The sequence below is a fragment of the Marmota monax genome, unplaced genomic scaffold (assembly GCF_021218885.2).
Source record: "Marmota monax isolate L192 unplaced genomic scaffold, Marmota_monax_Labrador192_F-V1.1 WCK01_AAM20220418_F8-fsc00014, whole genome shotgun sequence".
Classification (NCBI taxonomy): Eukaryota; Metazoa; Chordata; class Mammalia; order Rodentia; family Sciuridae; genus Marmota; species Marmota monax.
The window spans coordinates 34,422,607-34,448,817 of record NW_026695222.1 but is presented as its reverse complement, the minus strand read 5'-3'; the positions used below and the strand labels follow the sequence as shown (position 1 = coordinate 34,448,817).

Below are 26,211 nucleotides of genomic sequence, written 5' to 3'. Positions count from 1 at the left end.
TCTCTTCTACGCTCACTCTATTTTAGACACATTGGCATCTTGCTGCTTCTGCAACAGTCCAGGTTCCTTCCACCCCAGGGCCTTAGCATTTGCTATTTCTTCCGCCAGAGAATTCTTCCCCCAAATCTTTGAAAAGTGGCTCTTCTCAAATATCAACTGTCTGGGAAGCCTTCTCAGGCCACCCCTTAAAGTTGTTCTGCCCACTTCCCATGGCCCTCTTTTTTCCTTAACATATACCACAGTCTCAAATGATCTTATGTATGTCTGTTGACTTATACTCTTTCTCCCCTGTCTCCTCATTAGAAAATAAGCCCCAGGAGAACAAGAAGCCAGTCCCTCTCATTCTCCGGGTGTGTCCCCAGGGGCCTAGCCCTGCACCATTGTCTGAAACACAGGAGCGCCATTAACATGTGCTCGGTGAATGAGAGTACTCCTTTGGTTTAGGCCCGGGCTCCAAGGGTCACACACCGGGGCCCTCCATGAGGGATGACTCTCAGCCGGGTGGGCTCCTCAGGAATGTCGGGTGGAACTGAGAGCCCAGGGCCTCCGAGCGAAGTGGCCAGACTCGGGGAGCCCGGCGCAGCGGGCACTAGGACCCGGAGCGGCGCGCGGCGGGCGGGGGGCGGGGGGCGGCGGGCGCGGGGAAGCGCCTCTGCTCGGTCCTGGAGGCCGGCTGCGGCCACTTGTGCCATCCGGGCCGCTCCGCGCCGCCCGGCCCCTTCCGCGCCATGAGCCGCAGGTTCACTGTCACCTCGCTGCCCCCCGCGGCGCCCGCCCGAGCCGCTGACCCGGAGTCCCGCCGGCACTCGGCCGCCGACCCCCGCCACCTCCCCGGGGAAGACGTCAAAGGTAGAGAGGCCTGCGGGGCGGGGCCTGCGGGGCGGGGCCTGGGGCCGCTGGGGGCGGGGCCTGGACGGGGCGCCGGGTCCCGAGAGGCCGCCGAGCCCCGAGGAGTGGGAGTCCGAGGCCTGCGGAGCGCGCGGGGGAAGTGCGAGGGGGCGTGGCCAAACGGGGGCGTGACTGGAGGGCGGGGCCTCGGGAGAGGCGCGGCCCCGGGCGCAGAGGGGCGATCTTGGGCCGCAGGGGCCGCGGTTAGTGCAGGGCTAGCCCAGAGCACTAAAGGGGGCCGAGAACTTGGGTTGGGTGCGGGACCAGAGGAAAGGGGACTGCTGTGTGATCAAGGTCCAGAGCCAAGGGGAGGAGGCGGGATTAGGTCCCTTGGGGTAGGAAAGGGAAAGGGTTGGACCTGGAATAGAGGAGTAGGGCCGGAGTGGGGCGGGATTGAGGGCGGGAGGCAAAGAGAGTCAGGGTCGCTGGGACAGGGGCCAGGTCAGCGGGTTATCGCTGATGGAGTATCCGCCGATCATCTGCCTCCCTGGAGGCATCGCGGAACCCTGGGGCTCCCCAGGAGATGGAGTCAGGAAAGTTGGTTTGAATCCTGGCCAGAGATCGGAGGAGGATCCCAAAGGGACTTCAGTCCGGACCCTCGGGGTCACCGCTTCTTCTCGGTTCCAGCTCTCGCAGGATTGGGAGGAGCCAGCTTATGTTGGGTTGGGGGCATCTTTTTCACGGGCCCAGTGCGATAGTCTTGGTCAAGATACGGAGGAGACGCGAGGGGTTAGGGTATTTCCGGTCTTCCAAAAAGAAGTAGCATCCTGTGCTGGGGAGTAGACAAGTGATAGCGCACTTGCCTACATGCACGAGCCCCCTTCTCCCCCGCCATACACACAATTAGCAACCTGGTCGCCAGCAGAACCTCCCTGCAGGGGGCATTTATCAGGTATCCTTTCCCTAGCTCTGCGCCCCTTGAGTCTGGAAGGAACGAGGCCAATCGGCTTGGAGTGGCCCTAGTGAGGGGAGGAGAAAGAACTTCCCCGGGCCACCAGGGGTCGCTGCTGAGCCGCAGGTGATCTTGCCCTGACTGGCGCAAACCCAAGCGCCAAAACCCCTTGAGTGGTAGGCAGATAATTCTTGAGCAAAAGTCCTCGTTGTATAGACTAATATATGGAGGCCTGAACTTCCTCTGAATTCTGGTCCCGTAAACTGATCCGCTCTGGACGTGACCACTCCATTTAATTTCTCGGAGATTCTTCCGCTGGCCACCTTTCCCATATTGTTTGCCCCCTTTTACCAGCCTCCCAGATCCAAACATCAGAAACCTGGAGCCAGTTCTCAATGCCTCCCTTTCTCTTCCCACCCGATCCAATTTGTCCTCGTGCGTTTGCCACTGACCTCCAAAACTGATCCTGAATTTGATTAGATTTCTCTCTGTCATCATCACCCTGGTCCAAGCCTCCAATGTTTCTCATGTGGTGTCCCTGCCTCCAGTCCTGCTCCAACCATCCCCCATGTAAGGTGCCTGTCACTGTAGGATAAAAGCCAAATCTTCTAATCTGTCATTCAAACTCTTTCTACACCCTTTCCTGGTATATCTATCGGTGTTCATCCCCCACTTCTGTAAACCAGGACAACTTTCCTCCTCGTTTTGTAAGTTATAGTTCATTTCACGTCTTCTGAAAATCCTTTTCAATGTCCCTTCTTCCCAGTCAGAGGTGCTCATCTCTCTTTGACCCACCCATTGGAGCACAAATCCCAGTGGATGGCAGTTATTTTCTTATGTGTCTCCTCCATTGGAGCATCTCAAGGACAGGGGCCATATCCTTTTATCTTTGTGTTTCAGGCCCAGAGCTTGGCATTTAGTAGGTGTTTGATGCCCATGGGTGAGAGATTGTGACTCTAGTCTCATACTTCCCCTACCTTATTACCTCCTTCTGTATCCCTGACCTGGGAATAAGATGACCCTCTCTTGTGTCCCAAGGTGACAGCTTAGTCTTCTCATTCACACTCCCAAGCTTCTGTACTATGGAAGTGAGACACACTCCTCAGGTTTCTGGTGTGCAGATGTGCATACAAAATGGATGTGATTCTTGGATGCCGTGTGCTTGTGGTAGAGGCTTTGGGTGTGTGTGTGTGTGTGTCCTGAAAAGGGAGATCCCTGTGGTGCTTGGTGAGTCAGGGCTTATGTGTGTTACTGCATTGCCAGTGTGCTGATTGGCATGTTGGTGTGTATGTTTCTGTGTCTTTCTTGGGGGGAGGGACCTGAGTGTATGAAAAGTTCTATCTTGAGAGTGGGTGACTTTTAACCTCTTAATCTCTGCAGCCTCGCACACCTGCTTGAAGGTCACTCAGTGGGAACTAGACGAGGCTCCTCAGGGGAACGAGCCTCTGGTGGTATCTTTTCCACAGCTGTTCTTGCATCAGCCCTCTGGTCCCAGAGAGATGCTCTCCCTACTCTTGTCCCTGGGCACAAAGGGAGAAGCGGCAGCACTACAGGTGTGGGAGGTTTGGAGGAGATCTTGCAGAGCCCATGTGTGTGTCGATTACTCTGTTCAAGGGGGCGGGGTTTTCCCTTCGTCGTGCTTCCAGCTTCAGGTGTCAGCAGTTTGACCTACAGGTGGTGAGGAACCAAGTCCAAGGCTGGGCCACCTGCCCAGTTGCCCCACCTGCACCATGGGAAGACTGATGGGATCTGGCTGGAGAGAATTGGACTTGGGACAGGTTGTTACAATGCTGAGCTATTCCCCGGCCCTTTTATACCTCCCAGAAAGAACTCAGGACCTGGGGAGACTACAGGAGTTGGGATGTGTGCCCACGGATGGAGACAGGGGGAGAGGGCAAGACTACAAGACAGCCCAGCCATCTCCAGCTCCGGCTCTGTGCTCTGGCCTTGGCATTTCCCCTCTGGGTCTCGGGTCACCTACCTGTAGTATAAAGCATGACACAAGCTTTCTGAGCACCCCTCTAGCCAAAAAGATGCCAAGAGGTTTTAAGGATCTAGAAGGGCAGAGCCATCTGCCTCCTCCAGACCCAAACCTCATGTTTCACTCTCTCCAACTGTAAATTGGGAAAAATGATGCTGTTACTATTACTGGTGTGTGTGTGTGTGTGTGTGTGTGTGTGTGTGAGAGAGAGAGAGAGAGAGAGAGAGAGAGAGAGGGGGGGGGGAGAGGGATCTTCTCTGTCCAAGGAGTTCTCTAGTTGTTCATCCTAAGCCAGGACTCAGAGCCTCATTGCCCAGTACCTCAGCCCAAGGTGAGCCCTGGGAATCTCCATGGCAACAAACTGGTTATGAACGGGCTGCAGTTGCCATGGTGACAGGTCTCTCTCTCTCTCTCTTTCTCCCTCTCTCTCTCTCCTCTCTCATCCCCCTCCTCTCTTCTCAATGAACCAGAGAGATCTGCAGGCCTTAGCTTTCCTGGTGGGGTGGGAGTCGGGGTGGGTGCATGAAGGGGTTCAGATTGGGAATCAGGGAAGATGGGCTGAATCTGCAGTGTAGTGGGGGGCTGTTGGGGGTGCTGTTTCTATGGCGACGGGGCTGCAGCCTGTTAATTAAGCCCCCGGTTGCCACGGAGACAGTGGTGGTTGACGTGCTCTGCGGCGAGCCCCGTGTGGGGTGTGCGGGGTGCTGGACTCACCGAGTCACTGCTGGGCTTCCGGGTCTGGAAGACGGGCTATGCAGGTGGGAGAGAAGAAGCGTGAAGGAGGGGGCTCAGGACCTCGGCTCCATGAGGCCACAGCTGAGGGGAGGTAGGTAGGTCATGGGGTGATGTCACGAGACAAGGAAGGATAAGAATTGAGCCCTGCGGGGAACACTGTCTGCTTTCTGAGGGGAAAGGACCCAGTCAGGTGTTCCGGGTTCCTCCTGACAGTTCCCTGTCCTGGTTCAATGAATGGAGCCTGGGATAGAGGTCACTAGTCCCCGCTGTCACAAGTTCACCCCATGAAGAAAATTCTTTCCGTCCCATTTCCATTCCCAGATTCCAATTTCACTGGAAGTGGTGGTGGGGAAGATATTCTAAAAAGTCTCTTCCAGTCCCCAAATCCTGATACCCAGGGGGCAGCTTCTCTGAGCTTCCCCCACCTCTGGGAAACATAAGGTGGGAGGGGGTATGATTCAGAGTTCAAAATAGGACCCCACCCAGCTCTGCATCTTGTGTTGCTTTAATGAGGGGTTCCTCAGCATCAGACCCTCCTCTGGGCAAGGAAGCGTTGCTGAGCAGGCAGCTGGGTCCCTGGGGTTCAGAGATGAGGGCTACTTCTTGCCGGCCAGTGCCAGGCTGGCAGTGTAGGAGGTGCCTGCAAGCGTTTTCTCAAACCCTCACCATGAGGCTAGGTTAGGGCCCAGTCTCCCTGGGAGGTAAGGGACATAAACTGAAGGATTGAGGTCTTTCCTTGCGATGTCCCCTTTCAGGTCTGGGCTCTGTGGCTTTAGTCGGAGGCTAATATGGAGCAGGAGGAAATAGGATTATGCAGCCTAGCCCTTTTGTTTTACAAATGAGATATTGAGGCTCAGAGAAAAGAACTTGGTTTTCCCCAGAAATACACAGAATTCCACTACCTCCTGAATTCCATATGGCTCTTGAGATCAGAATTCTGGTGAGGGTGGACAGATGGGGTGGCCAGGGGAGGAGGAATCACTTCTACCTTCACCTGAACTCCCCAGGGACCTGGGTGTCCCCATGGTTTGGCTCCAAGTAGTCAGAGCTACCCTAGCTCTGGGCCACACATTAAAGGAAATAACCCCAGGGGAATGTTGCAGACCTGAGATGCTGAAAACTACAGCATCTGCTTTATTCCATAGCACTTAGACAAACACACTTGACATGTTTTTAGTATGTCACACATCTCCACAGAGTAATGGAATACCGTAGTGTACTACTGCTGGTGGCAGTAGTAGTGGAGCACTGGGGAATTCTTGAACACTGGCCTTCCCCACCTACTACCCTTTTAATCCCTCTCACAATCCTAAATCATCTCACCTTTTTTTGTGTGTCCCCTTCCAACCCAGAATACCAATGTGCATACCTCGACTGAATAGCTAACTTTCCACCCTAAAGGGTTAGTGTCAACATCAGACCCTTCAAAACCAAGTGGCAGCAATATGTTGTTGGTGGGTGCCTCGGAAGCATCTTTGAGTCAGCAACTGAACACTGACTTGTCTGAAGTCCTGGACAAATTTGTATCAGAATTGGAGCAGTGAGCCTTGTCCATGGTTCTGAATGGTCCTGTCTTAGAAAGGGGTCTCTGTGGATATGGAAGGCTCTTTAGGACCCCTGAAGGTCTTCTGGGTCTCCTTTCCATTGAAAATCAAGAGTCCATTCCAGCTTGGAATCTCTGAAGCCTGAGCATAAAAAGGAAAGGGCTCATCAGACCCAATATCTGTTCCTTTTTTAAAGGAGCTAGTAGCCATATGAGATGCTATATGCTGTCTCTTCTATTGAAGGAAAGACTAGTTCAAAGAAAGTTCTTCCAAGGATAAGAGCCCTAAATTGGAGTGAAGGGAACTGGATTCTAGAGTTCTGCCCATGAACTAGGCAATCATTGCCCCTCTTTGGTCCTTAGTGTTTTCATCTGTAAAAATGAAAGCTGTGTATTAGATAAGAAAAATAATACTTCTCTGGTCCTATAACTCTCCTGGAATTTAGAGGACTAGTGTTTGGTGTTAAGGTGAGTTTGAAAATATCTTTCCTTAATTTGTTCATTCCTTCACATGTTTAGGCCTTCCAGACACTTAAAGGGTTTAAAGCTTTGGGGCCAGTTTCTGAGATTTCTCCAACACTGACTCAAACCTGTATTCTAGGGGTTCCAGGATGATCAAGCTTCTGGGACCTGATCTCAGGAGAGGGGGGAGAAACACAGAGAGCATGTTAGCTGTGGAAGCCCAGAAAGCAATCCTGGATTAGGGGATTAGACACTCCTGCCCCAGGAGAAAATCTGGTCCCCAACTGACTGGCGGCCTCATTCCCCCCTCCCCCACCCTGTCTCTGGCCAGCCTCAGGCCAGAGTGCCCTCCCTAGAGGCTGCACCATCCCTGGTGGAAAGTCAGTGCTCCCTGGAACATCATTGCTGTCTGTTCTCCTGATCATTTTCATCCCCAGATCATTCTACCATCAGAAAGTCCCAGTCTGCAGAGTCCAGAGACTTGTCCTGGGTGGGTGGGTGGGTGCCGGTGCTGAGACTCCTGTCAGTCTAAGCATAATGAGAGTGCACTGTAACTAGTAGGGCTCCACCCCATCCATTTTAAGATAGGATGGGTCAGACAATCAGTGACCCAAACCCCTTCCGGGGTGCAGCACAGTGCTTCACTTTGGGGCCCTGGGTTCTGCGTGTCTCCACCTCTAACCTCTTGAATAGCGATATGAGAGTCTGATTCTCCTCCTCCCTTCAGGGCTGGCCTCTTCAGCTTTGCAGACAGGCTCCCTAGGGCCCCATATTCCATGGCGCTCCCCCACCCTGCCACCTCATCTTCCCTCTGGGGGTCACCTCAGACCCCCAGTCAGGCAGCCGCTGCGGGGCCGCCTCCCGGCGGCCGCGACCTAGTTCCCTGCCGTTATTTTTAGGGCGCGGGATGGCACCTGCCCACGTGCCGGGCCCCGCCTGCGCTGGAGAGTGGGGGGAGCTGCGGCTGCTCAGGGGAGGAGAGGGCCCGTCCCCCGCCGCAACCCCTTTATCCCACCCGCTCACGCCCCCGTTTTCCTGTAAGGGGGCCAACAGTCGCGCTCTGCCCGCCCCCCACGTCCCCTCTTCTCCCTCCCTACAGCTTCCCCCCCAAAAAACCCCGCCAGTGGCTCACGCCTCCTGCATACGGGATGAGGTGAGCAGCGCCGCTGCTGAGAGGGGGCGCGCGCGGGTGTGAGCGTGTGTCCGTGTGCGAGTGTGTGTGCGCCGGGCGGGCGGGCGGGCACTGCAGCTCCTTCCTCTGTGGAGCGGAGAGCGAGCGAGCGAGCGAGCGAGAGAGCTAGAGCGAGCCAGAGAGCGGCGAAGGCGGGCAGAGGGGCGCGAGCGAAGCGGCGCAGCCATCCCCGGCCCGGCGCCGCGCCGCCACCATGCTAAACAACCTGACGGACTGCGAGGACGGCGACGGGGGAGCCAACCCGGGTGAGCAGTGGTCCGGGGGCGGCGGGGGAGGGGGCGGCGAGGAAGGGAGTCAGTGCTGGGTGAGAGGCGGAGCGGGGGCGGCTTCCTTTAGGGAAGAGCTTAGGACTGACCGGGCGGTGGACGCCGGCGGCGGCCTGGAGCTCAGCTCCATTGGAATGCGCTATGCGCTGTCCGAGGTGCTGGAATGCGCCGCGCCCGGGGGCAGAGCTGGGGCCGAAGGGCTGTTACCCGCGGCCTGGGGACAGACTTAGGTTAGCTAAACCGAGGAGGAGGTGGGAAGGGAATGGAAGAGCCAGAATGGGCTGACATGCAGCTCGACGGGCGGGAAGGCTCCTTTCCCGGAGAGGGGACCCTGGCGTCCTGGCGCAGAGCAGGGGCTGGTGGTGCCGGGGGGCGCAGTCTGCTGCAGTCTCTTGCTCTGAGACTTCTAGCTGGAAGGTGGGGGGAAAGGTAGCTCTGGGGATTTGGGGGCATATGACAGCCCCCGTCTGGGCTGCGGCATTCCCTTAAGGGGACACTTGGTGCAATCCGGACCCCCTCCCCCAAGGCTTCCCGAGCTCCAACCTCAGACTGAAGCTATCTTTTCCGTGGATTTTTCAGTTTTACTTTAAGGAATCTCCCTCTCCCTCTCGCTTCCCCATGGGTTCCTGTTCAGGACGGGAAGCAAGATCACCCTCCTTTCTTCCCTTCCCCCCTCCCCTTGGTAACCTGGGGCGACAGTGTGGTTTCCAGGGCGGGGCAGGGGGTAGTCTTTTTAGTTAGCTCTGATAGCTTTCCTAGTGAGGCCTCAGAAATGGGGTCCCAGCAACTGAATCCCAGGCGCCGCGGCGCGGACACTGCGGACGCGCTGCGGTGGGTGCGGAGATGGCCAGGAGCAGAGGGGCTCCGAGCAAGTCCTTTTGCTGCTCCCGCTCTCCCCCGGCCCTCCTCCGCGGTCTTCCTGCTCCGAGGTCTTGGGGCCAGCCACCCCCTCGGGCTCGCAGGCCCCCCGCCGCCCCCCAGCGGTCTCAGCCATCCATCACGGCTGTCAGCCGCCCCCACCCCCCACCCTCCAGCGGCGCTGCGTCCCCTGCGCACTAGCGCGCCTCCCGCGCCTGCTGTCTGCGCTCAGCGCCTTCCAACGCTCCCCCCACCCCCTGCATTGCTTGACCCTCTGGGCTGAGACTCCCGTGGACCTCTCTGGGGGTGGACCGAAAGGCCTCAAGAGCTGAAAGAGTGGGGTCTTCCAGACTCTAGCAGCTTCGATTCTGAGGTCCTCTATCCTGGATTCCAGTCAGGGCCAAGTGGCCGCAGGGAAGGCTGGGGACACCAGGGTTCCTGATCCTTTGTCTGAGACACCCCTTCCCCATTTTTTCTTGGGGGCTGAGTGGCATACAGGAACCAGAGCTACCAGCTGACCAACTCATCCATCTCCCCAGTGACCCTGGGGTCACCTCATTGGGCAACCGCCCCCTCCCCCGCGGGCTTTGGCTGCAGGGAGAGGGGGTTTGGCAAAGTTGAGTCTGCGGCAGCGCGTGGCATGCGGACTCCGTGCTCAGGGAGCAAAGTCAGGGTGGGGGAGACTTCATTTCCATCCGGGATCCCCTTCAGATGCTTCCACTTTGTGACAGGGGCTCAGCTTGCAAGGTAATCTCTTTTCTCCCCCAGGCGTGGGATATGGCCCAGTCCCTCAGCACCCACTTTCTTTACCAAGGCTTCATTGGGCCTCGGGGTTTTCATGGGGTCTTGGGAGGCCTAGTAAAGAGGCATCTTTGTGTTTGAAGCAGGAGTGGAACAGGAACTCTATATAGTCCTGCCCCTCCCCGTCAGTTTCTACATGCTGTTATAGCCGGCCCATTAGAGACCATACATGGTCCGGGACCTGGACTAGAGTGGCCAGAACCTGTGTCAAGGCAGGTTCTGGGTCCCAACGAGAGAAGGCCTCCCAGGGACGCTGGAAAGGTGGTAGGAGGAGCTAAGGACTTTCTGGGCTGGAGGAAAGTGGGTCCAAGAACCCCTGGCAGGTCAGATTCTGGATTCTTGGGGCTGAATGGAAGGAGCTGGCTGCTGACCTCGGGAGGTGAGAATGGCCCCGATAAGAGGGCTCCTCTGGACTAAAGAAAAATGCAAGGGTATTGTCCTTTCCCGTGGGGTCTACGCCCCCTCGCCCCCAGGCTGGCTGGGGATTCCCCCAGGCCCGGCCCCAGGCCCGGAGGCTCGCTCCCTTGCCCGCTCGCGGCGTCCTCCCCGGGAGCTCTGGCCGCCGCAGCTTAATTGAAAGCCGATTCGGGCTGAGAGCTCCCAGGGGGCGGGGGCGGGGGCGGGAGGCTGAGCCTCGGTCTGGCCTGCCTCGCGCGCCGCCCAGCGCTCCCCGTCACCCCGACTCTGGCTCGGGGGTCAGGGCGAGTTCCCCTGAGCTGTCCTGCTCCTGCGAGAACTCGGAGCTCACTCCCCACCCCCCAAGCCGCGCGCTGGGCGTTCCGGGGAGGGGACCCACCGGCCTGGCTGACAGGCCAGCAGCCTGGCGTCCCGCCCCGGCGGCGGGTGAAACGCGGGACTGGGGCTGGCCGAGGCGCCCCCTCCCCTGCCCTCTCCTGCTGGCCGGGATCCGGCCTGGAGTCGGGTCTGCGCTGCGCGCCGCGTTACATAAGCGGCTGCGGGCGCGTGGCCTGCTCGGCTTGGCGCGGCGCTCTTGGCCCGCGCGGTCACCATGGAGACCGGCGCAGGGCCGCCTCGTTACGGGGTCTCCGGCCAGCTTGCCCCCTTCCGGTCCTTTCTGGGTCCCTGCTCCCTCCGTACCCCCAGTAAAGGAAGAAGGACTAGGAAGGGGGTGTAAAAGGGCAGATTGGAGGGTCTGTCATGTCTAGTCCTGGTCCTAAAAGGGGACACTTCTGGGGAGGGACCTAGTCTGACAGGAGACAGAGCAACCCCTAAATCTTGAGGCTGAGGGAGGCTGTTGGATGAGAAGCCCCAACTGGCAGGCCCCAGGGGTGTGATAGTAGCGCATAGCTAACTTGTGTGGGCACACCCAACCCGCATTATTCCAGTTAATCCCCCGCCACCCATGAATTAAACACCGGGCGTTCTCCCTTTGCTTAGAGAGTGACTTGCCGAGGTGAAGGCAAAGCCAGTGACACTGGGGCTGCAACCTGGATCTCCGACTCCAGCCCCTTTCCTGAACCATCAGGAAATTCCTCTCATCCCATGCCCCTCCCTCAGCCTCTCTAGTGCTCACCACGATGCGGTGAGAACAGGAGGCACCTTGTCAGCATTCTAAACACAGGGCCACCTACCTGACTCTTATTTCTCCTGTTCGGTGGCCCCAGACAGCTCTCTTATGACCTGGGGCCATAAAGGGAGACCTGAGGAATTTATCTCCAAAGACTGTTTCCTGAACATCTCTCTGTTTTTCTCATATGTGAGAAGAAAGAGCTGGTGATGTTCCTCTATTAGGCACCCTCGTCTTGATGAGTGAGTAGAAGTGGAGGCAGGAGACTGGGAGGTGGTGGGCTTCCCTGGAATAGGTAAGACGTTACTTCTTTCCTGTGCCCCGGTTTTTAGTCAGGATGGAAGTGGGTTTAAAAGAGGGCCAGGTAATGCTCTGGAAATGGGCCCTGTATGGACTACTAGGAAGGTGTCCAGGAGGTCAGGAGAAGGAGGCAGAGCATTCGAACAGATGGGGATGGGAAGAGAGGGATACCAAGAGAGGAGGGGACTGAGATTCAAGGGTACACAGGGCCTCAACTTCACTGGGGATTTGGGGAGTCTCTCTAGGGTCCAGAGAGACTACTGAGACTCAGCCCTGCATCTGGGGAAGATGGTGCCTGGAGGGAAGGTACCTGCAGAGACCTCAGGTCTTTCTGAAGGGACCCCTCTCCTGATGCCGGGGAATTCTCTCCTTGAGTGATCTCACTGAGGCATGGCTCAGCTCTCTGCCTGCGCATCTTTACGTGGGACTCTGCTCTCCTTTCTCTGGCCCAGCTTCTGTCCTTGGTGTATCTGATCCATATATCCCGGTGGCTTCCAGATCGTGCTCCCAATAGTGCTTCACCACAACTAAATTCAGCATCTGCCCCACCCCAAACCCCTTTTCTTGTCTCCCAAATTATTAAGGTAGCACCATCACCCACCCGTTCACCATGGTAGAACCCCAGGCATTATCTTGGATTCTTTTCCTCTCCCCCTTTCCCAATCATCTGACATAGAAATGTGCCAGTAATTCCCGAGTCTGTCCACTGCCTCACGTTGCCCTGGTCTGGGTCATCCCCAGCCCTTGCCTGGATACCAGAAGTCTCTAGTTCCTGTATTCCTCACCTAAAGGCCAGAGTGATGGCTCTGAAACACACTCGCCTGTTTGTGACATTTCTTTGTGTTAAACTCTTCATGATTGCCCACTGTCCTCCAAATTCTTTAAGATCATCTGCTACCTGGTCAAAGGCTCACCCCACATTTACACTCCTAGGCTCATCTTTGCCGTTTCTTATTCTTCAGCCCCATCATGCCCCTTCCTGCAACTCCAGCAGACCATACTTTGTTGAGCTTCTCTAACCCACTCGGTTCACTCTCCCCTCTGGGCCTTTGAACATGCTGTTCTGCTATTCTCTCTGCCTGGGACACCCTCCCCGCCTCCCTCCCAGTCTAGCTCTTACTCATCCTTCAGTTCTGAGCCAACACGTCACTTCCTCTGGGAAGCCTTCCGTAACCTCCCAGGCTGGGCTGAGTGCCCTCCTGGGTTCCCACACAGCCTGAGCTCCCAATAGTGCTTCACCACAAATAAATTCAGCATCTGCTGGAAATTCCTGATCACTGCTTCATCTCCCTTGGCTTGGTTCCTGAAGGACAAGGACGGCATCTCATTCTGTGTGTTTACTTCCCCATGTTGGTACCTGGTAGACATCCGGTTGACTGACAGTGAAGGGGGGCAGTGGGAGGTCTACCTCCCAGGACGTGCAGTATCCTTGGGGCTTCAGACCGCACTCTTCTCCTTTCTCCCCAGGAAGGAACATGCGTCCACCCCAAAGCACCAGGATGGTCCTGGTTATGTTCAGGAAGGAACTCTAAGTGGCATGGGGCACAAACCTGTAATCTTAGCTCCTTGGGAGGCTGAGGCAGGACGATTGCAGGTTTGAGGCCAGCCCAGGCAACTTAGTGAGACCCTGCCTCAAAATAGAACATAAAAGGGCTGAGGCTGTGGCTCAGCAGTGGAGTGCTTTCCTCGCATGTGTGAAGCCCTGGGTTTGATCCCTAGTACCTTAGGAAAAAATGGGGTCTCTGGAGGATCTTGGGGTACTCTGGTGAATGAAGTAGCCCCCCCCCAGAGCAAGGAAGCACTCACAAGTTCACCCTCTGCCAGGCAGTGTAACAGGCTCTTTGTCCATTCTACAGAGAAGATAGCATGAGCCCCATTTTTCTAACGTGCAGACCAAGGCTCAGAGAGTCCAAGTGGCTGCACAACTGTATGCCCAGGTGGACGGAGGACAAACAGTTGGTGGCAGACCCCTGACTCTCTGCCTCCTCAGGTGATGGCAACCCCAAGGAAAGCAGCCCCTTCATCAACAGCACTGACACGGAGAGGGGCAAGGAGTATGACGGCAAGAACATGGCCCTGTTTGAGGTGGGCTGCTCGGGCTGGCCGACCCCCGCCACCCGTCCGTCTCCTCCTTCCTCCTCAGGAAGAGCGCATCCTCTCCACCCCTCCCTTGGGCCACCTTCCGCCTGGGTCGCCCTCCCCCCGGCTTCACCCTCTCCGCTCTCTGCGCCCCCATCCTCCTTCCCTGGGCCCCGTCACCCCACCCAGGGCTCTCCCTGTCCTGGGCCCTCTGCTCCCACCCTCAGCTCCTCCCAGCCCTCCCCTGGGCCTCCGGCTCCTGACACTGACACCCTTCCTCGTAGGAGGAGATGGACACCAGCCCCATGGTGTCCTCCCTGCTCAGTGGCCTGGCCAACTACACCAACCTGCCCCAGGGAAGCAGGGAGCACGAGGAGGCAGAAAACAACGAGGGCGGGAAAAAGAAGCCGGTGCAGGTGGGGCCTGGCGGGAGGCTGGGAGGAGGCGGATAAGGATGGAGGGTGGACGGTAGAGGCCGAGGTGTTGGAGGCAGGGCGGGGGAGGGAGGGCAAGGAGGTGAAGGATGGAGATGGGAGGGAGGAGGGAGGAGGTGGCTCGAAGGACGGATGGTGGAGTGGAGTGGGGGCTGGAGGAGAGGAAGGAAAGAGTATGCGAAACCCGAAGGAGGCTGAGCAGGAGGCCCACACCTGAGATCCCAGCAACTTGGGAGGCTGAGCAGGAGGATGGCAAGTTTGAGGACAGTCCCAGCAACTCAGTGAGACCCTAAGCAACTTAATAAGATCCTGTCTCAAAAGAAAAAAATGAAAAGGGCTGGGAATGCAGTTCAGAGTAGAAAGGCGCTTGCCTCGCACGCGTGAGGCTGAGGGTTTGATCCCCAGCAGCACACCCCCAGTCAGAGGAGCAGGATGAGGGCTGGGGAAGGAGAGGGCAGGACTAAGAGTGGGACACAGAGGAGGAGCGGGCGGGTGCTGGTGATGGGGGGGCTCCAGACACTGACGCTGGCTTCCCTGCAGGCCCCGCGCATGGGCACCTTTATGGGTGTGTACCTCCCATGTCTGCAGAACATCTTTGGCGTCATCCTCTTCCTGAGACTCACTTGGGTGGTGGGCATAGCGGGCATCATGGAGTCCTTCTGCATGGTCTTCATCTGCTGCTCCTGTGTGAGTGACACTGCCCCCTGTGACAGCTGGGGCTTGGCAGAGGCCTGGGGGTGGGAGGTGGGAGGTGGAGGCTCAAGACCTGGGCTTTCTATAGGAGCCACTGCTGGTGACTTTTGAGAGGAGATTGGGTCTGACTGGCCCTTCCGCATCTCATGGGCTCGTCCCTGATGGCTGTTGACCAGGTTTCACATGGATCTGCGAGTGTGTTTAATTACACAAGTAATTAAATGCAGATTCATTGATAAAATGATAAGCATAGCAAAGAAATTAGAGTTCACCGATAATCCCACAAAACCTGACGTTTTGGTAGATTGAGATTATATTTCACAAACAACATTGCAACTGGATTCTTCTCATTCTCTCTAAAAAGTCAACTATTCAATGAACTCCAAATTCTTTTACACGTTTCTGTGTCCTCGAATATAACCTTGAGACAGCTCTGCATGCGACGTACCCAGTGCAGAAGTCATTGCACCTATTTTATAGATGAAGAAACTGAGGCGAAGTGAGCTGTCCCAGGTCACGTGGCTGGTTGGGGGCCAAACTGGGGTTTCCAGAGCTCTCTGGTACTGACGCTCCTGAACATCCACTCACATGGTGAATAAGAGTTTTTCTTGAGAAGGACTTGGCACAAAGAGAAGTTGGAACAGGCCCAGGGAGAAGCTCAGCAGAAGAGAACCTGTGGGTTTGGCTGGTGTTTACGGGGTAAACGGCTTGGCCTCCACCCAGGCCACTGCGGGCCCCCGGCAGCCGCCACTCTGATAATCTCTCTTCTACAGACGATGCTCACGGCCATCTCCATGAGTGCCATTGCAACCAATGGTGTTGTGCCTGGTATGTGAAGGCGCTTCCAGGGAGCGGGAGGGGCCTGATGGTCAGAAGGAGGGACCTGAGAGAGGCAATATTGCAGACCAGGGGCCTGGGCTCCGTCTGCTTATGGGGTAGGCCAGGACAGCCTTTTTGGGAGTGGAAGAGGGAGGCCATTGTGGGGGTTGAATAGGGCAGTGTCAGCCCTCCCCCCTCAGCCTGAGACCCTCCTAGGATGGTGACATGTAGCTTCTGGGCCATGACCTCCTTACAGGGGTAATTAGCAACATGCTGCTAATTAGTGCTGCAAGATCCACACAGAATGGTTGGCTGGATCTCCCCCAGTCCCCTTGCTGGGGGCTGCAGCCTGCGGCAGAGCAACCCTTTCTGCCCTCTGTCACTGAGCCCTCCTCGTCCCCTAGAGCAGCCCAGTGCCCCTGGGCCCTCTTGCTGACACTCGCTTTCTCTGCAGCTGGTGGCTCCTACTACATGATTTCCAGGTCTCTGGGCCCAGAGTTTGGGGGCGCCGTGGGCCTCTGCTTCTACCTCGGCACTACCTTTGCTGGGGCCATGTACATCCTGGGCACCATCGAGATCCTGCTGGTGAGAGGGGCTGAGGGGGCTGGGGCTGGGGCTCAGGGGTAGAGAGCTCGCCTGGCATGAGTGAGGCACTGGGTTCCATCCTCAGCACCACAAACAAAATAAATAAAATAAAGATATTGTGTCCATCTACAGCTAAAAATCTTTCTGAAAAAAGAGGGTCTGAGGAGGAGACGTGGGGTCCCAGGCGGTCAGCCAGGGAACCAGTGCTCCTGAGACTCGGGTTGGCCAGGCTGCTCAGCCAGGCCCAGAGGAATCAGGTGTTCTGTCTTGAAAGCGTTCCCAGCCTAGTTGGGGAGAGGAGATACAATAATTATGCAACACCAACAGCTGTCGTTCATCAGGCCCACACCGAGCTCACAGCACCGTTCCAAGTGCTGTGCAGCCATTAGCTTGAATCCTCCCAAGGGTTAAATATTATGACGCCCGTTTTACAAATGAGAAGTTCAGAGAGGTAAGATAACGTGCCCAGGGTCACTCAGTTTTCAGGAAGGTGGCAGAGATGGGTTGAGTTAAAATCATAGTAGAATTAATAATAGTGAAGGGGCTGGGGCTGGGGCTCAGCGTAGAGCGCTCGCCTAGCACGTGCGAGGCCCTGGGTTCGATCCTCAGCACCATGTAAAAATAAATAAAATGGAGGTATTGTGTCCAACTACAACTAAATAATAACAATAATAATAATAATAATAATAATAATAAAAGCAGTGAAGCCACACAATAGCTACCATGTGGTTTCCTCCCACGTGCCAGGGACTGTGTCAAGGACTCCGGGAATGGTCATTCTAAAGGGCCCGTGGCTGCTGAATGACAAGAGATAAGAACCACGTGGGGACCCCTGGAAAGAGGTCTGTTAGGAGCAGTGGCAAATGGGCAGAAGGCAGGCCCTGGGCCGTGTTTGAAGGACAGGGCTGCTAGACCCTCCTCGCCCAGGTGGGTGCCAGTGAGGGACCCTGGTTTACGGAAGGCAGAGCCGACAGTCCCACGCCCCGTCCTACGCAGGCTCTGAGGCTCGCTGCATGTCATTTGATTTTACCCTCCTGACTCGTTCACGAGCTGGAAGATGACCACTTGACAATGAGGAAAGCAAGTCTCAGAGAGCCTAAGGGACATGGGGAGGACGTGGACCTGTGTCTTTGGGCTTCCAGAGTCTGTGCTTGCCCCCTGGCCCTACCGCACTGCCTTGAAGAGCTATTGCTCAAGGTGCCAGAGCTCCGGCTTGGGAGCAGGACAGGAGAAATCAGGGGTGGAGAGGATGCATGGGGACCGGAAGACCCGAGGAGACGAATGGGGAGAGAAGAAGAACAGACGTTTGTGACTTTTAAAAATTAAATATTGTGGCCTGGGGCTGTGGCTCAGCGGCAGAGCGCTTGCCTAGCACTGTGAGGCGCTAGGGTTGATCCTCAGCACCACATAAAAAAAGATAAAGTTAAAAAATAAAGGCATCATGTCCACATACAACTACAACATTATTTTAAATTAAAGATTTTAAAATGTGTATTATAATAAATTCTGGGCTGGGGATGAAGCTCAGTGGTAAAGTGCTTGCCCAGCGTGTGTGAGGCCCTGGGCTTGGTCCTCAGCGCCACCCGCAACTACCCACTACATAAAACAGGAAAAATATTAAATAAAAAAGTGTTGAAAAAAGGGAAAAATATCATCTAGAGAAAATCATCAGGATCTTTTTGGTGCATTTTCTTCTAGTTTTTGCTTTTCTAAATGATGTTGTATTCCATCTTTGTAAATATACCTTCACGCTATAAGAATCTCCCTGAATAACTGGAAACTCTTATGAAGAGAAGATAACTTTGTGAGAATATAAACATACTAATGTTTAGCACAGAGACTTTAGAAAGTGCAGATGTGCAAGAAGAATAAATATTAGGCACAATTTAATGATTCAGGGGAAACCGCTGTTAATATTTTGATGTATCTGCAGACACGCTGCAGACATACACATATCTCTGTCTTCACAGATAAATTTACAACAATGAGATCATACAGCATTCTTATTTTAAATCTGATTAAGTCCACCAATATCACACGTGTAGTTTTTTTAGTCAGCCTATATAAACCCATGGTTTGTGTGAGGGTGTGTGTGGGTGTGTGGGTGTGTGTGCTCTAGGAGCCGAACCCAGGGCCTTGTGTGCGAGCTGAGCACGCGCTGTGCTGCGGGCTGTCGGTGACCCTGTGCATCCTTTTCTAACAGCCCCGTAGTTTATGTCGGAATGTGATTCATTTGCCCAACCTCTGGTAATGAACACCGATTTCCTTCCACCTTCCTGCTGGAAGTGCGAGACCACAGGCCGCTCATCATTGTGGTTGACGGCTGAGGCCTTGTCCTGCAGGGTGGGCCGCCCTTCCTCGGCCACCCTCAGGACCCGGGGTCTTGGCCCCACTCGCTGTGCCGTGGCGGGCGTCACCGGCCCCCACAGCCGTGCCCATGTTCAGATGACTTCCCTGGGGTGAGCCTCAGCTGGTCCTCTCTGGGTCCCCTGCCTGACCCCTGGCCGGCTTCCTGCAGGCGTACCTCTTCCCGGCCATGGCCATCTTCAAGGCAGAGGATGCCAGCGGAGAGGCGGCGGCCATGCTGAACAACATGCGTGTCTACGGCACCTGCGTGCTCACCTGCATGGCCACTGTGGTGTTTGTGGGCGTCAAGTATGTCAACAAGTTCGCCCTGGTCTTCCTGGGCTGTGTCATCCTGTCCATCCTGGCCATCTACGCCGGGGTCATCAAGTCTGCCTTCGACCCACCCAACTTTCCGTGAGTGCTGCCCAAGGCACGGCCATCCCCTCTGCCTGCCCCTGGTTCAGGCCCCTGCCAAGCCCCCTCTCCGTGCCTCGCAGAAGGGGTGTGGGTGGGGAGCCACTCTGTGGGAGGAAGACCTCTCCCTGTCTGGGCTGCTTCCTCAGGGTGGGAGCAGTTTCCCTGGTGAGGGTCAGCCGCTGGCTGGTGGGTGGGCTTAGGAAGAAGGGAAAGGGATCGACCTCTGAAGGATCCACACTGGATAGGACAACTCCAAGAACGGGACAGCCTTAGTGTGGACGGCCCCTCCAGGATGGGAAGGGACGCAGAACAGAGGGGCCCGCCTCAGGTCTCTGAACGGGGCGCCCTCCCGGCCTGGAGACTGCTGTCCACGGTGCTGAAATTAGAATCGCTGGAGGAGCTTCGGAAAAACCAAACCCAACCAAACCCCCCAAACACGGGCACAGGCTCCATGTAAATGAGACCAGATCCCCCTGGTGCGGGCCCTGGGTCCCCTGGGGTTCCGTTGTGAAGCCAGGGTGAGGCCTTGTCCCCCATCTTCCTAGCTTGTTCCTCTCCCTAGGATCTGCCTCCTGGGGAACCGCACGCTGTCGCGCCATGGCTTTGATGTCTGTGCCAAGCTGGCCTGGGAAGGAAATGAGACGGTGACCACGCGGCTCTGGGGCCTGTTCTGCTCTTCACGTTTTCTCAACGCTACCTGTGATGAGTACTTCACCCGAAACAATGTCACGGAGATCCAGGGCATTCCTGGCGCTGCCAGCGGCCTCATCAAAGGTCTGGGGGAGGGAAGAGGCTGTGTCCAGGGAGCACTGCGGGGATTGTAGGTCACGAGGTCAGATGAAGAGGCCCTCCTTGGGATTCAGTTAAATTCAATCAGCTTTAATTGAGCACCTACTCTGGGCCTAGCCTCATGGAGGGGTGGGGATGCAAAGGAGCCAAGAATCTCACCAGTAGAAGGAAAGAAAGTCACCACTTTAACAGATGTTCACTAAATACCTGCCAAGTGCCCAACTCTGTGCTAAGTACTAGTAACACAAAATAAATAAGTCACAGTCCTTGTCCCCAAGGAGTTAGTGACAGAGAGAGACACATTAGCAAGTAAATTCCATTACACGTAGATGTGTATTCGGTGAATGGAGAACTCTCAGGGGAGGGAGGCTTCAGGTGCAGCAGGTGACAAGATGAGATTCTTATACCCACCTTAGGCAGGTTTTGAAGGACAAATGTGAGCCTGGAGTTCTATCAGGGCATAAGGGAATCTCAAACCGAGGAACAGCTGCTTAGCGCTCGCAGACACAGACGGGCATAGTGTGTCCTCCCAACCACAAGTTGTCTGGCATGACTGGGGCTTAAAGTGCAAAGGAAAGAGGGCAGGAAGTGGTGCTGGAGAGGCTGGCATGGGCCAGCTGTGGCCGCCTCAGAAGCCGGAGAGGTTGGGCTGTGTCCTGAAGGCAGTGGGGTCCACAAGGAGGTACACGGAACCCGTGGAGATGACATTCCTTCTGAGCTAGAGGAGGAGTGTTGGCAGAAATGGGACAGGGTCCTTCACAGGGTGCTCTTGCCACCCACCAGGTATCTGGCCTATCTGGAGATATCGCTTGGTTGTTAAAACTGGGGGTGTGACCGAAAGTTAGAGGGTCGAGGTGGGGGTGCGGCTAACATCCTGCTGGCTGTGGGTAGCCCTCCACGGCAGAGTCACTTGGCCGACATGTCACTTGGGCCAGGCAGAGGAACCTGGAATGAAAACAAGGGCATCTGAGAAACGCTGAGGAGGGGGATGGGCAGAGGTTGGCCATGTTTTGAGGTGGGGGAGGGGAGGGAGTGGTGGAGGGCAAGGCCAAGGTAGTGGTGTCATTCTGGGTTAAGAGGCAGGAATGGCGTGGGGGCAGTGACCAGGTCGACCTGGGACGTATGGAGTCAGTCTGAGTTAGTCTTGTGGGTCTTCCCCACTAGATGGGGCTGTCTGAGGGCAGGGACTGGGTCCTATTCATCTGCGAAATCTATGCACATGGCCTAGCAGCAAGCAGGACAGAGGAAATGTCAGTGGGAATAAAACATAGCCCAGACCAGGGAGCCCCACCTCATGGCCCCAGAAACCTGGTCTCCCGACCCCTGGATTCCCCTGAGCATCCCGTCTCCCCACAGAGAACCTGTGGAGCTCCTACCTCACCAAGGGGGTGATTGTGGAGAAGCGTGGGATGCCCTCGGTGGGCCTGGCAGATGGCACTCCCGTCGACATGGACCACCCCTACGTCTTCAGTGATATGACCTCCTACTTCACCCTGCTGGTCGGCATCTACTTCCCGTCAGTCACAGGTGAAGGGAGCTCTGGAGGGCGCGTCTGCCTGGGAGGGACGAGCAGGCCAGGCCAGAGGGGGCTCCTCAGGATTCTTAGTCTGACGACCCCGCCACGTAAGCAGAGCCACCATCAGTCCTGAGTGGACGACGAGGCGTGAAGGCCAGACCTCAGCCGAGTCCACTTGCCATGACCGGGCCCCGGGTTCCCAACTGCGAGTTGTGTCCTTTCTTCCTGGTCAGTCTGGTCTCCCGTGTGCCTGGCGCTTGTCTGAGGTATTCTCCTTCTGCAGGGATCATGGCGGGCTCCAACCGCTCTGGGGACCTGCGGGATGCCCAGAAGTCCATCCCTACGGGCACCATCCTGGCCATCGCCACCACCTCTGCGGTCTGTATCCTGCCTTGCTGGATGGGGACCACGGGGGGGGGTGCTGGGGGAGGCGGCTGGTCCGGGGTGGGGGTGTGGGCTACCTGCACTTTGAGGTTCTCCTTCACCCTCTGTGTAGACATCAGCTCTGTTGTCCTGTTTGGGGCCTGCATCGAGGGGGTCGTCCTGCGGGACAAGTAAGTGAGGGGATCAGTCGGACCTGTCTGGGCAAGGGTGGGTGCAGGAGGCTGGATTCTGGAAACACACCGTTCAGGGTGCAGACCTCCGTGAGGGGCCACCGGTTGTTCCCCACTGATCTTCTGGTCATATTTGTCTTTCTCATGCCCGTTTGGGAAGCTTGGATGTTAAATCATTTCCTTTAGGACAACGATAGTCTCTCTCTCTCTCTCTCTCTCTCTCTCTCTCTCTTTTTTTTTTTAAAGAAACAAGCCTATTTGCTCATGAAATCACCTGATATTTATATATCTGTGGGTAGGTCACTGTCTGGGGTTCTTGGGTGAGCACAGACAAAGAGCTCACAGTTTTGTCCTAGAAGTGCTCTTTGGGGGTGGTAGCCAACTTGTAAGCAACTTCAAGTGCCCAGCGGTCAGACTGGCCTGAAAGAGAGCCCAGGGGCTACGGGAATGTGCAGGGGTGGGGGCTGCCATCCAGTTCTCAGGGATTTGGGGCTGCAAATGGATTATGCGCTGTTCAGTCCTCCCCAACCACAGAGCACATGCAGCCCTGTCCCCGTCATCCTCCCCTCCGCGATACAGCTTACCCAGAACTCTGCTGCATTAGGTATTAGAAGTGATCTAGAAACGTTTTAAAATATTCGGGAGAATGTGCATAGGTCATGTGCAAACCCTGTGTCGTTTTATGTAAGAGACGTGAGCATCTCGGAGTTTGGTATCCTGGATACTGAGGGGGTTGTGTCTCATTCACCCTTCCCACGTCCACTGTTGAGTAGAGATTAATTAGGTGGCTAGGAGGGGGAAGGACATGCCAGCAGCAGGGACATGGGACGGCATGAACAGGGGAGGGGGAGAAATGGCTTGCGTGTGTGCGTACCTGTGGCTGTGGTGGTTCCATGTCCCTGGAGCACTACGAGGGGGGAGGGAGGAGGTCCTACCACAGAGTCACTTTCCCCCAGCACCTGGCCTCTCGAAGGTAATGCAATGGGGGCCCCGGGGCTGGAGACCGGCGGGAGCCAGGATCAAGGCCTGACTCTCATACCTGGAAACTGAAGCTTTCTTTACTGTTTTTTTTTTTTTTTTTTTTTAATGGAGGAAACCTTGAAAATGATAAGCAGGGGAGTGACCTGGCCAAGGGGGCAATTTGCACATATCACACCAATTAGCTTCAGGGCAGCTTGACCTCCGTCTATCTCACTTAATCATAGACCTCCCACAGGACTGCAGGGTTCCAGCAGATCACCCCTACAGTGCTTCACCCAGGGTCTTGGAGTCCTTCAACAGTGTCCCCCTTTTGAGTTGGGGTCTCTCTGTGTTGCCCAGGCTGGTCTTGAATTCCTGGGCTCTTGAGATCCAGTGATTCCCGTGCCTTAACCTCCAGAGTAACTGGGTCTGAAGGCGCCACCACCACACCCAGCCTGCCCTTCTATTTTAAGAAGATTTTTGTCTTTGATTCTTACACCATCACCACATGATGCAGCCAGAAACCCATTTTTCACATGGAGGCCCTGAGATCCTAGCAAGCTGAGAGACTTTCTCAGGATGACAGAGTACTGACAACCCCCAATTTGCTAGTGCCGTGCTCTGTGCACCATAGCGAGCATTTTACATATGGATTCTCTCACCCATTATATGGAAGAGGCTCATGATGGTTCCCATTGCTGAGGAAACTGAGGCTCAGAGAGGTGAAGTGATCTGCTCAAGGTCACACAGGGCAGGAGGTGCCCGGGATATTTAGGAGTCGCCTTTTCTCTGTCGCCTGCAGAGCCTAATGCGTTGATCAGCCCCGCGGCTGGCGTGGGAGACCCCAGCCTGGAAGTCCAGGTGGCATTGCTCACTCGGCGATGTCTGTTCCCCTACTGCTTTATTCCAGGTTTGGTGAAGCTGTGAATGGAAACCTGGTGGTGGGCACACTGGCCTGGCCATCTCCCTGGGTCATTGTCATCGGCTCCTTCTTCTCCACCTGTGGGGCTGGGCTTCAGAGCCTCACGGGGGCCCCACGCCTGTTACAGGCCATCTCCCGGGATGGCATAGTGCCCTTCCTGCAGGTCAGTGTGGGCAGGAGGGCAGCCCCACCCAGTAGGTCAGCCAGCCAGGCCCCTGCCTGGGGGCTGCCGAGGAGACAGCGTAGCCTCTGGGGCCACCCTGGGCTGCTCCTGGGCCCTTCTGCTTGACACTGCATTAAGAGGAATGGGTGGATCTCATTTGGGATTTGGATTGTGGTCAGTGCCATCATTTTGAGAATTTTCTGCTCTCAGGGGAAAATAAATGGCCCTCCCCTGGCTCCATTTGTTGGCCAAGGACTCAGAGAAGCAGAAAAATGGCAAGAAAAGGCGGGGGTGGGGGTGGGGTAGGGAGCTCTCCAGGGTGCTTAAAAACAGTATGGAGCACATATCATGGTCACTTGCTGGCCTCCGGTCAGCTCCTCTCCCATCTGCCCATCTGACCGGAACTTCCTTTGCCATCAGGGGTCATTGGAACTTCATTGCACTAGGGTGCCAATGTCAGGGTGGGCAAGACCTGGCAAAATCTGCCGTTCCCTCGGGTGCCCCAGAGGATGAAAAATGCAGCCTCCTCTCCCACGGCTCATGTCTGTAGGATTCCCGCCTTGCCTCCTGTTTTCTAAGACTGGAGGACAGAGACCAGAAGACCGCCCGGTCTCAGTCCCCCGAGACGGTTGCTCTGTCCCCAGGTCTTTGGCCATGGCAAAGCCAATGGAGAGCCGACGTGGGCACTGCTGCTGACGGCCTGCATCTGCGAGATCGGCATCCTCATTGCCTCCCTCGACGAGGTGGCCCCCATCCTGTCCATGTGCGTGCCTCTCCCTGGATCCTCCAGCCGTGGCCCAGGCCACACCTGAGCACTTTGGTCCCCCCGGGGACTTCCTGTCAGTCATGGAAGCCCGTCCTTTGTTATATAGAGATCCACCCCATAATATCAGAGTGGGTTAGAAGGGGATTTGGCCTTGGGACCCCTTAGGCGCCGGTGGTCTCTCCCCTGCTCCCCTCCCCCATGTCTCCATTTCTGTTTCTGCTCCCTGTGCATCTCTCTCTCCGGGGCTCTGTGTGCTCTAGGTTCTTCCTGATGTGCTACATGTTCGTGAACCTGGCCTGTGCCGTGCAGACGCTGCTGAGGACGCCCAACTGGAGGCCGCGCTTTCGATACTACCACTGGTGGGTGCCCTGTCCACCAGCCCGCCCCACCCATTTCTTACCTCCACCCAACCCCAAAGGCTGGCTCCTTCAGGTCCAAGGACCCCAAACCTGAATGCGACGTCCCGTTGTCCCCCTCCCGTGGCCCAGCTAGTGGGAGGCCGATCCTGGAGAGGCATGAAGCATAGTCAGCAGCAGCCTCAGCATCACCCCGCCCAGTCCAGGGTGCTCAGCTTCTTAACGACGTGGCGCGGGTCAGATGCAGCTGATGCAAATCCAAAATGTGACTCTGGCTGTGAGCTCCCTGCTGAGGACGTGGCAGTCTGAACCTGTCCCCTGCTGTAAGAGGGGCTTGCTCACTGCTCCTCTGCTGGGCTCTGGAGAGCGGTCCTGCCCAGCGGAGGGGGACCCCCTTCCAGGAGCCCGCAGTTCCTCTTATTCTTTTACTTTATGGCTTTTCATGCTCATAGTAGGACCGCAGGGATGACCCTGTTCACTCTAGAAAGACGACACTGAGTTCAAACAAGGCCACCGGGAAGACTGTGGCATCATGGGGCTTGTACGGGGGCTGCCACCTCCACTCCCTTGTTCCCCTTTGCTGGTGGCCTCTTCAGGGACCCCATCTGAGAGCCCATGTAGCTGGGGCTGTCCAGCCTGGGCTAAGGTGACTCTGGAGTTGACGGGGACATGGGTGGTGCCTGTCTGTGGCTGCTTCTCCATCCAGACGGCCTCGGATCTCCAGGGTGCTCAGTCACCCAGGTCTGGTCAGGCCCTGCTCCACGACTCTCACTGTCCACGCCGGTCTCTCTCCACGTGCAGGACCCTCTCCTTCCTGGGCATGAGCCTCTGCCTGGCCCTCATGTTCATCTGCTCCTGGTATTACGCGCTGGTGGCCATGCTCATTGCGGGGCTCATCTACAAGTACATCGAGTACCGCGGGTGAGCGGGAGGCCCACAGGGGCGGTGGGGGATGGACGGTGGGGGCTGGGTGGGGGGAGGGCTGGAGTGGAGGGCGCAGTGATGGGGTGGGACTGGGAGACGGGAGATGGGTGGGGGCTTTGAGAAATGGGTGGTGACAGCAGTGTTTCCAAGGGAGCAGCGGCTCGGTGGCTGGGTGACTGACGGAGCCAGCGGCCGGGGACTTGCCTGCCCTTCCTGAGCCTGGGAGAGGAGGGAGGGATGTCTGTGCCCTGGGGCAGCCAGTTCTGTGTGCAGGGTTTTCACTGCCATTTCCGGGATTTCTGGCCTCACGTGGTCCCCTCCTGCCCCCAGGGCAGAGAAGGAATGGGGCGATGGGATCCGGGGCCTGTCCCTCAGCGCCGCTCGCTATGCCCTCTTGCGCCTGGAGGAAGGGCCCCCGCACACCAAGAACTGGAGGTCAGTG

General features: G+C 56.4%; 1 protein-coding gene across 5 annotated transcripts in view; it reads left to right on the top strand.

Annotated features, from left to right (window-relative positions):
* Positions 1-713: 713 nt before the first annotated feature.
* Slc12a5 (solute carrier family 12 member 5) overlaps positions 714-26,211 on the top strand; it is a 34,038-nt gene continuing 8,540 nt past the window's right edge. For 2 of the 5 annotated variants that reach the window (XM_046433382.2, XM_058575527.1), the window contains exons 1-16: positions 714-849; positions 13,437-13,531; positions 13,810-13,941; positions 14,500-14,646; positions 15,426-15,480; positions 15,926-16,056; positions 18,575-18,816; positions 19,382-19,593; positions 20,965-21,135; positions 21,408-21,506; positions 21,621-21,678; positions 23,549-23,723; positions 24,368-24,486; positions 24,750-24,848; positions 25,647-25,766; positions 26,100-26,204. In XM_046433382.2, the coding sequence (XP_046289338.1) occupies positions 729-849; positions 13,437-13,531; positions 13,810-13,941; positions 14,500-14,646; positions 15,426-15,480; positions 15,926-16,056; positions 18,575-18,816; positions 19,382-19,593; positions 20,965-21,135; positions 21,408-21,506; positions 21,621-21,678; positions 23,549-23,723; positions 24,368-24,486; positions 24,750-24,848; positions 25,647-25,766; positions 26,100-26,204 (2,081 nt within the window). In that variant the 5' untranslated portion in view covers positions 714-728. Of the gene's footprint in view, positions 850-4,495; positions 4,588-7,748; positions 7,939-8,075; positions 8,190-13,436; positions 13,532-13,809; positions 13,942-14,499; positions 14,647-15,425; positions 15,481-15,925; positions 16,057-18,574; positions 18,817-19,381; positions 19,594-20,964; positions 21,136-21,407; positions 21,507-21,620; positions 21,679-23,548; positions 23,724-24,367; positions 24,487-24,749; positions 24,849-25,646; positions 25,767-26,099; positions 26,205-26,211 lie in introns of those variants that run through there. The other 3 variants (XM_058575530.1, XM_058575529.1, XM_058575528.1) reach the window with 3 other exon arrangements.